Here is a 10,434-nt window from a genome sequence, read left to right on the forward strand (position 1 = left end):
GCACCAATTGTGTTTCTGGTAAAGTTTTTAGTGAACCAAAAAGTAATAAATGTGTTGAGTGTTCGACCATTAATGCAAACTGTGTTGAATGTTCTTCAAATGGAGAAAGAAAGTGTATAAAATGTCGAGAAAATAGTGGGTTTTATTTATTAAATGGAAATTGTGTTGCTTGTGATTCAACATGTAAACCAAATACATGTGACTCGACATCTGGATTTTGTTCACAGTGTTTGTTAAATTACACAGTAACTTCTCCGATATCAAAAGTTTGTGTAAAATGCTCTGAATTTGATTCATACTGTTCAAAATGTGCAGTTGATTATACAAGAAAATGTGAATTGTGTTCAAATGGAAAATACCCAAAACCATCAAAAAACTATAAATGTGGTAATTGTGACTTCACATGTGGGGGTTCATGCAGTGGTACAACAGGAGCGTGTACTGGTTGTTCGTCGAATTACGTCTTTTCAATATCAAACAATTTAGTGTGTGATTCATGTGCAACATTTGATTCAAATTGTTTGACGTGTGACTCAACATATCAACGAAAATGCAGTGTGTGTCGACCAAGCGGAATGTATCCAAGCGACTCAACATACACGTGTGTTTCATGTGATGCTACATGCAATGGTAACTGCGATCAAACAACAGGCAAGTGCACTGGGTGTATCAACAATTATGTGTTTGAAGCAACAAAGAGTCGTGTGTGTGTTGCTTGCAAATCATTTGATCAGAATTGCAAGGTATGTTCATCTGATTACAACAGAAAATGTGTTGAGTGTGAGAGTGGATTTTATCCAAATGAAAGTGGGGGCTGTGTATTTTGTAACACAACTATCACAAATTGTAAATCATGTAATTCAAAAGAAAACAAGTGCTTGTCGTGTCAAGACCCGTATTACCTCTTCAACCAAACGTGTTTGAGTTGTGCTTCTGGAAGTTATAAAAACACTGAAACATCATGTGAAAAGTGTTACATTGGCATCCCAAATTGTCAAACGTGCTCAACTAAAACGGTTGGAATTCCTGTTTGCACCGCTTGTTATTCGCCATATGCATTTGATTCACAAACTGGTGTTTGTGAATCTTGTGGAGCAAACACATTTTACAACGCCACAACAAAGAAATGCGAAAATAATGGGGGTGGCTGTTTGACTTCTTCGAATCAAGAACAGTGTCTAAGTTGTTCAGATGGATATTATCTGTCAAACAACAAATGTGTGTCGGCAACCAACTGTGTGTTCAAATCAACACTTTCGAAAATATCTTGTGACTGTTCTGATCAAATATCAGTTGGCTCAGACTGTCAAAGCACTCTATCAAAATGTAAGTATCAGAAAAACTACAAAAATCAAAAGGAATGCATTCAATGTGAAGATAAGTATGTTGTTAATGATAACACTTGTCAAAATGTAGTTAATATATTATCATTGAGAAATGGTGTGGTTTATAGATGTGACAATGGCAATTATTTGAATGAAAACAATCAATGTGTGACATGTAAAAACAACTCGTCGATTTGTATAAATTACAAATCAATAAGTATAGTACTGTCATGTGGCAACAATTCGATTTATAATGTTGAAACAATGAGCTGCAATAGTGATAACAATTGTTTGAAATACGGCAAAGATTATTGTTCAAAATGTGTTGATGTAAACATGGAACTTAAATATGGCAAATGCTCGGTGTGTTCTGTTCCAAATTGTAAATATTGTGAAGGTGGAAAGTGCAAGAGATGTAACGAAAAATATGTGATACAAACAAATGGATTTTGTTTTGAACAAAGTGAAGTTGGGTGTGCCAAAGCTAACGGAATGTCATGTCCACAATGTAACGAAGGGTTTTATGCAATAGAAACTCTCAACAATGAGGGAAAATACGATTTTTGTATTCCAATTTCTAACACTCAAATAGCTGATTGTAAATATTCACTGATTTCACAATCCAAATGTGTTGAATGTTTTGATTCTTTCAAACTAAAGAATGGAAAATGTTCAGAACAGTTTGAAGATCAAGAAAATGATGAAGAAAACAATTCAACCATCACAAAACAAGATAAGAAAGGTGTTGAAGTTTCGTGTTTCACTCGAAATAACAAAGGGTGCGAAAGATGCATTTCTGGTTATTACTTTAACAACAGTGAGTGTGAGAAGTGTCCTAATCACTGTTATCATTGTTACAACACTTCATATTGCTTGACATGCGATCCACAGTATTACTTGTCATCAACCTTTACATGTGAACCACTTGGCAATTTATTTACAAAATGTGACTTGACACTGCCGACGGGTGGTGGGTGTGCAATTTGCAAAGACCACTATTACAAACAGAAAACAGATTGTATTTCTTGTGATGAGTCATGTGGTACTTGTGTTGATAGTACTTCTTGTTTGAGTTGTCAAAACGAGCATTTCAAACTATCTGGCAGTGAAAGTAAACTGTGTGTGTCATATGACAACTTGACTAATTGTGAAACTAAAACACCGATTGGGTGTCTAAGATGTGAGGATGGGTATTACTTGGATAATTACATTTGCAAAAACTGTTCTGAAAACTGCATCTCATGTGACAGCTATCAAAATTGTAAAAAATGTGTTGAAAAAGATTATGTGTTGGTTGACTCGCAGTGTGTGAGTTACAAAAATGTTGAGTTTTGTTTGTCTGCAAACAATTCAAAGTGCACAGAATGTGAAGGCTTTCACAAACCAAGTGACGCCGGTGATTATTGTGTGAAAGTGACAAATTATGGGTTGGTTGTTGGCGTGCCAATATCAGTCACTTTTGTGATCATAGTGTTTATTGTTGCTATTATACTAATTGCGATATCAATGATACAAAAGAGAAAACAGAAGAAAAAAGAGCAGAACATTTGCAACTTCAAAATGAGTCGATCAAACATCGAGATGGTCAAATTAAGTGCCAATTTAGTGTCAAACAAGACAACACTGAAATTTGATTTGGATGACAACGATCCACTTAAAGTTGACATCGAGACAAGAGATTTGGTATGTATTGGGAATGTGTCGAAAAGCAACTTAAAAGTTCAATTCAGTGTGATGGAAGGGTGTGACTATTACGAGATACGAAGTGTGCCACCACTTGTGACATTGAAGCCTGGATATGCTTGTGAGTTTGAAATAATTATTAAGCCGCTGTGCACTTGTGTCACAAAAGAAAGTGTAGCAATAACTTCGTAAAATATAGCAACCGGTGTCATTGAAAATGCAAAAATTGAAATGGAAATCGAGACTGAACAAACAACCAAATTGAATTACAGAGAAATCATAGAAGACGAAAAACTAGGAGAGGGAGGTTTTGGGATTGTCTACAAAGGGCAATACAGAGGCGTTTGTGTTGCAATCAAAAAGATGAAACAACTTGATATTTATGAAAGTGGACTTGCAGAGTTTGAAAAAGAAGTTGCCGTGCTAGACAAGTTCCGATGTGATTACATTATCCACTTCTATGGCGCTGTATTCATACCAAGTAAGGTGTGTATGGTCACCGAATTTGCATCATTTGGGTCACTCCAAGACTTGATAAAACACAAAAAGAGTGATGAAATTGATATGAAGTTGCGAATTAAATTTCTACTAGATGCTTTAAAAGGAATTCAATATTTACACGAGAATGGGATATTACACAGAGACATCAAGCCAGACAATTTTCTAGTGTTATCACTGGATGTAAATGAAATAGTGAATGCAAAACTGACCGACTTTGGATCATCAAGAAATGTAAATATGCTGCAAACCAACATGACATTCACTAAAGGTGTTGGTACACCAGTTTACATGGCACCTGAAATTTTGAAACAAGAGAAATACAAGAAGAGTGCAGACATTTATTCGTTCGCAATAACAATGTTCGAGACGATTTCTTGGAGGGAAGCTTACATTAAAAACGAATTTAAATTTCCATGGAAAATTGCAGAATTTGTAAACGATGGAAAAAGTCTTTCAAAAAATGAATCTATGACAGACGAACAATACAAATTAATATCAAACTGTTGGGCACATAAAAAAGAAGACAGAAATACAATTGAAATCGTAAGAAAAAAGCTTGAAAATATGATGATTTGAATTATTGAATTGTTAATTTACATTACATAGATTTAGAAATAAGTTTTAGTTTTGAAACTTCAAAATTAATTCAGTTAATTGTCCAATTGTTCAAAAGATTAAAAGACTTAATAGACTTTAAGATATATACTGTCAAAAACATAAATAATAAAGTATCATTTTTCGAACAAATGATGTTTTTTAACCACAAAGTTTGCAATGATTATTATCATTATAATGATCAAAATCAATAAATGTGCATATTACTTAAATTATTATTATTAATTGACTTGCTTATATATTAACAATAATAATTTTATCATTACAATAAGGGTATGATAAAATAGGTAAAGGGGGGATAAAAACCCGCTTCCACTTAAAAACCGATTCTTTCAAAAAATGGTTATTTGTTAATATAATTATAATTAAATTTATAATTTATTTTTTTCCCTTTTCAACAACAAAAGGAAAAAATTCAGGGTTTTTTATTCAAACAATATTTTAAAAAATGAAAAGAGCCTTTTTATTTTTTTATGAAATTTTTTTATTACAGAAAAAAAGCAAGGTTTGCCGAAGCCATAAACCGAGACTATTAAAAGTAGCAAGCAAAAGTTTATTTTGAGGACAATTAATTACATAAAAACGAAAATAAAATGTTACACACCAAAAATTATTTTGAATTTTATGTTTACATGTGTTACGTTTTTTTTTCAAAAAAAACAAAAAATACTTTTTGTCATTTTTCTTGATTGTGGATTGTTTTATAAATTTCATTATTTTGTAGTTTTTTTGCCAGAAATTAAAAAAGAAAAAAAATACACACTTTGGGAAAACTATTTTCATGACTCCACACACCGATAGAATTTTTACTGTAATAGTTTTTTGAAAAAGAAAAAATGGTATACCTTAGTACTTCGCAGTTTGTGAACTGAAGTTTTTTCTATTTTTTTCAAACTGAAAAAACCACATTTAAGAATTTAATAATTTTTAATAGCTTTATCTCCACTTTTGGGATTAATTTATTCAAACAAAATTATCAAGAAACAAAAATATTAACTGTAAAACTGAATCAAGTTCAAAAAATAAATAAAAAAACCCCAAAACTTTAAATATTTTGTTTTTTTTTCAAAAATCCAAATGATGTTCAAAAATGCATTTTTTGTCAATTTTTTTTAAAAATAGTTATTAAAGTACATTGTGAAAAAAACAATTGTTATTAATCCAAAGTAAATAATGTTTTCAATTATTTACACAACAAAGTTATCAACACATTAAAACGTTTAAATAAATTAATAACGAACATACGTAATTGTTCATATACATATATAGTTTATATATAGTTTTTAGTTGAATGATGACCGTTAATGATATTGTTATTCTTAAATAATGATTAATACTTATTTGTTATTGATGTGACATTTTGTTAAAACGAAAAAAAAGTCAAATATTATAAATTGTTACTTATTTCATTGTTTAACTGCAACATTGTTCATAATGTTAATTATAAAACTTATTGTTGATAATTACATGTTATGAGATATTATATAAACTGGTTCCGTTTTTTAGGAAGTGTACATTTTTTTGATAGGTATGTTTTACAAAAATATACAGGAAAACTTGCTGTTCTATTTTTATATTGCTTCAGAATTATTTTTTCAATTAATAACCAATTACAATAAACAAATTTTTCATTAATAATAAGGTTCAAACTCCCAAGACTCTATTTTTAAAACACTGGATTTTTTCCATTTTTTCAATTGTTTGAAATTTGATAAATGGCCAATTGGACCTCCTTTTTGACTCACACATAATTCAAAATGTGTTTTAATTGAAAACATCAATTTGTCGACCAATGATTGTGGAATTTCATTCCAAATCTTTCTCAATAAAAAACAATCTAGTTTCGGTTTTAATAACCGGGTAGTTTTTTCTTAACTTTATATCCATAATTCCCCATAAATGTTCTATTGAAGATAGATCTGGAGAATTTGATGGCCATATCATCAGCCTTACACCCTTTGATTGTAAAGATTTTTTAGTTGCAACTGAGCGATGGGCAGGAGCACCATCTTGTTGAAAATGCACAATGTTGTTGTTTAGTTTCTTTCTAACATTTTCGAAGAAATGAACTTTTCCGAGAGTTTCAATATATTGTTTTCCTCCCTCTTTTTGTGAACAACATATTAATTTACTCTTGTATCCGACCCCGATAGCTCCCCATACCATTATTGAACAGTTGTGTTTGGGAGTTTGAGAAAAATGTTCTTTGATGGCTTTGGGAACTTTTCTGTTGCCTTTACTTTTGTTAAATTAAAGTAGATTTGCTAAAAATGATTTTGGTCTCCAACATTACTTTTTGTCTGGATACAACCCAAACCGACTTTTATCACTTATTATCACGATCAGGCGTTTACCATTATTTTATAACAAAATGCCGAATAACAAAATTGTTTTCAAGTAAATTATTTGTTTTTTTCCCGTTTTTTACTATTTTTTAATTCAATTTTTTCTTATTTGAACTTGAAAACACAACGCTAACTGGTAAAAAAGTTATTCACTGATTTTTTTAGGGTGGAAAACTCTTATTTCAGGCCAATATAATATTGTTTTTGAAAGAAAACCATGCCAAAATTTCTCTGAATTATACTTTTTGGGATTTTTCAGGTTTAAACAGGTCCTTATAAGACAAAAACCAAAGGAGCACCCAGTTTCGTTACTTCCGTATTTCAATAACAAGGAACTATCGAAACTTCTAAAAACCATAATCCAATAGGAAAACACGAAAATAAACGGCGGTTGATGATCAAAATAGCTTTTTACACTTGCAAATGTGATAACCGATTAGTACGTATTTCCAATTTTTACCAATAAGTTAAAAAACAAACAAAAAAACACACAAAAAACAAACACGATACCATGAAACATAAACTGCCTCTGATGCAATATCAAAAACAGTCAATCAAATATTGAATTAATTGCCGACTTAAACAATTACTTGAAAAACAATAGTAAAATAAAGAACAAATAGGGAAATTGATGTAAAATGTTATTTGAAAGCAAATTAAGAACGAAACTCAGACAATTATTACCATATAATTTAATGGACAATTGAACAACTATAAAATTATTATAAAAAACAATATAAAAACAATGTTTATTTAAACGAATAACTATATTATAACTATTATAATACTACCAAAAGAAACTATGAGACAAAAACAATAATAAGATTCAAAATACAGAACCAGTATATAATTATTTATAAATTATCAAAATATTATCAAAAGACGGCACTATTTAATATTAAAACGTCAAACATAATAACAATAACACCAATTTATAATTAGAAAATGAATGACAAGATAGAAAAACATCAAAGAGGGGGTACTACTTGTTGGTTCAATTTCGAATTGAATAAATAATACAACCAAAAAACTTTTTGAGGGTTATTCAAAAACATGCTTTGTAAACAGAAAACAAATTTAAATGATTTATAATTTAGCATTTTCCGCTTCCTCTTCTCGCTACTTTTAAATGTATTTTTAAGTTCTACAAATAAAGTAAAAATGGTTTTATCAATTTGTATCAATTTGTGATAAAAACCCTAGTTTTTTATCAAAAATAGAACATCACCAATGTTTTTTGTCATTGGAAAAATCCATCATTCAATAATTGTTTGAAAAGCATTTCTTGTGGAATTATTAGAGTCTACCCATAGACTCTAAGTAAGACTCTAAATTAGAGTCCATCTTTTAGAGACTCGAGGCATCTAGTTGAAATAAACTATAAAAAATAACAAAAATATTATATTTTAAAAAACTTAATTCTTGATTTTTAACTAGATTTTAATTAAAAAAAAACTAAAAAACATTGTAATAATTAATTATCCTTGTCTTTTTGTGTTTTACTTGAATCGAATTGTTCTTGATTTTCAAAAGTAATTGCACTTACCCGATCAACTTCAAGTTGTTTGTTGTTCAGATCTTCACCAGCCTTTCTGATATGTCTTCCAACTCAACAATTCTCAATTGGCCGTTTTTAACTGATTGTTGAGTCTTCTTCAAATCGGCTTGTGTCTTACCAACAATCATGTTGAAAGTAGATTCTTTCTGTTCGAATTCTGCAAGCTTTCTCTCAGCCTCTTCGACCTTTCTGTCATACTGTTTGGCTTGTTTATTAGCTTTAGCAGCCGCGTTTTGTGCTTCTTTCTCTTCTGTTCCGATTCTCTGAGTTTGTCTGCATATTTCTTCTTCTGTGCTTTAGCTTTTTGAGCGATAATTCTTTCAAGATTAAGTTGTTCATTCAATTCAGTTAATTTTTTCTCATAAATGTTTTTCAACTGTTTTTAAATGTTGCCTCAATTCAGTCTTCATCTCAGACAAGTCGTCTTCAAGTTTGTCACATTTGTCTTGTTTATCATCGAGTTCTGTCTTTGTTCTCATCAATTCTTCAATAGCGGTTTTATAATCTCTCACAGTCTCAACATTCTCTTGTTCAGCCATCTGGACTTTCTTTTCAAGGGTTTCAGCTCTGAATGTGATTTCAGCAATATCCTTTTCATACTTTCATTTAATCAATTAAGTTTCAGTGTGGTCTTTCTTTTCTTGATCAAGTTCAGTTCTAACACTCTTTGTTGTTCTGTCTCTCAACTCGGTGTTGTTTGCTTCTAAGTCTCTTTGTAACTTTTTGATTGAACCATTCAAATTGTTTGTCTCGTCTTCGTGTCCAAACACCAAGTTATTGAATTGGTCATATTCGTATTGAAGCTTCTTCTTTTCTGAAGAAAGTAGGTCTTTGTCATAAGCCAAGTTCTTCATGTTCTCTTTAATTTCGTCGTTTTCCGTTTTCAACTTCTTCGCTTCTATTTCTTTCGCAAATTTGTCCTTCTTGACTGTTTCAAGCTCTTCGTCGGCTTCAGCAACTTCTTGTTCTTTTCTTGTGATAACACCAGAAAGTTAGTCGACTTTGGCATTCAATTCCTCAATCTTCTTATTGCTATTATTAACAGTTCCATTGAGTTTCTTCTTATCAGCAGCATCAGTGTCTGCATTCTTTTTAAGACAGTCAAAGTCCTGTTGGAGTTGGTCAAGTTCGGCTTTGGTTCTTCCCAAGTCGTTTTTGTAATTCTCAACTTCTCAATTGCGGCTTCAACTTTTTACGTTAAGAACAGCTTTTTCTCTTTCAGCGTCTTCCAATTTGGCATCAACAACTGATTTGGCTTTAGTCAAGTTGTCATTGTCAGCCTTCAATTGAGACAATTGCTTTTCTTGAGCATCTTTCTTTCTATTCGTGTTCTCAGCATCGGCCTCAAGCTTGTATTTGTTATCAGCAGTTTAGGCAAGGTGTTCGTTCAAGTTATTAATTTCAACGTCTTTTTAAAGCATATTCGATTTAGCACCAGCCAAATTTTTTTCAGTCTTCTCCATGTCATCCTTCAACACTTGGATTTAACACGTTTGGTTAGTATCTTGTTAATTTTTTCATTTGTTTTTTGCTACTCATGTCAAAAAAGTTTGAAATTGGTTTTTTTTCATAATTTTTATTGTGTAAAAAACTGTCCAAGCTAAACCCAGGAAAAAATATCCAATACATCTTATTCAAACAAAGTTTCAAATACGAGTCATTTAAGTAAGATTTTCGACTTCTTCCCTAACAATCGGGAATTGAACCTCTTTTTGCTTCTTTGTAATGTTTCCTTACCCTCTTAGAAAAAGCAGGAAATTTTCTAACTTCTTTGTAGTCGTCTCCAATATCAACTTTCCCTTGACAAACATCACAAACATTGATCGAATGGTTTTTACAGCACGGTCGGTAACACAAAAAACACCTTTTAACAGTTCTTACATCTTTTTTGTTTCTTCTGTTTTTACTACTCTTCTTCGTCTGTGCCAAAAGACAAGACAGACACTTTCCTCGTTCACTTTCCCCGCTAACAACTGTTTTCATTGCCTCAACAATTCCCATTTGACAATTCTTCAAAGTGGACACGGTTTTCACTTGGTCCTTTTCATCTAGTGTTTCAAATTTGCTGGCAATGTGTTCTTCACACAACGATTTGCCAAGTTTTCTGAGAAACGAACCGTGTTCAAGATTCTTTTCAAAAATGCGTGAAATGACATAAACGTTTGTCATTCCAACCTCCAACATATTTTTGAACAATGCAAACGTACATCGGCTTGACTTAAATGGAACGGGATAATACGCGCACAAGTAGTTGAAAATGTCGACGGGAAACTTCATTTTGTTGTAAAGGCAATTTAAATTTGTTTTCCCGTTTTCAACAGAAAATCCCTTGTTTTCAAAGAACGTGGAAACAATGGATACTGTTTTTGTTTTCGAAGGATTGAAACAATTTAAAAATAATCCATTT

At 31.4% G+C, this 10,434-nt stretch overlaps 3 protein-coding genes across 3 annotated transcripts; 2 read left to right on the plus strand and 1 right to left on the minus strand.

Annotated features, from left to right (window-relative positions):
* On the plus strand, positions 1 to 3,200 carry EIN_452320 (hypothetical protein; the record flags this gene model as incomplete). Its single annotated transcript, XM_004258264.1, has 1 exon — positions 1 to 3,200. A coding segment is annotated over one exon (3,200 nt), but the record flags the coding sequence as incomplete, so codon positions are not given.
* Positions 3,201 to 3,239: 39 nt separating this feature from the next.
* On the plus strand, positions 3,240 to 4,085 carry EIN_452330 (interleukin-1 receptor-associated kinase, putative; the record flags this gene model as incomplete). The annotated part of the gene is made up of 1 exon (XM_004258265.1): positions 3,240 to 4,085. One exon carries the CDS (start codon positions 3,240 to 3,242, stop codon positions 4,083 to 4,085), a length of 846 nt encoding a protein of 281 aa, XP_004258313.1.
* A 3,956-nt stretch (positions 4,086 to 8,041) lies between these two features.
* On the minus strand, positions 8,042 to 10,211 carry EIN_452340 (hypothetical protein; the record flags this gene model as incomplete). The annotated part of the gene is made up of 5 exons (XM_004258266.1): positions 8,042 to 8,300; positions 8,445 to 8,626; positions 8,690 to 8,994; positions 9,217 to 9,376; positions 9,846 to 10,211. The coding sequence occupies 5 exons, from the start codon at positions 10,209 to 10,211 to the stop codon at positions 8,042 to 8,044; spliced, it is 1,272 nt and encodes a 423-aa protein (XP_004258314.1).
* Positions 10,212 to 10,434: the final 223 nt, after the last annotated feature.

The sequence above is a fragment of the Entamoeba invadens genome, assembly GCF_000330505.1.
Source record: "Entamoeba invadens IP1 unplaced genomic scaffold scaff_1105074725223, whole genome shotgun sequence".
Lineage (NCBI taxonomy): Eukaryota > Evosea > Mastigamoebida > Endamoebidae > Entamoeba > Entamoeba invadens.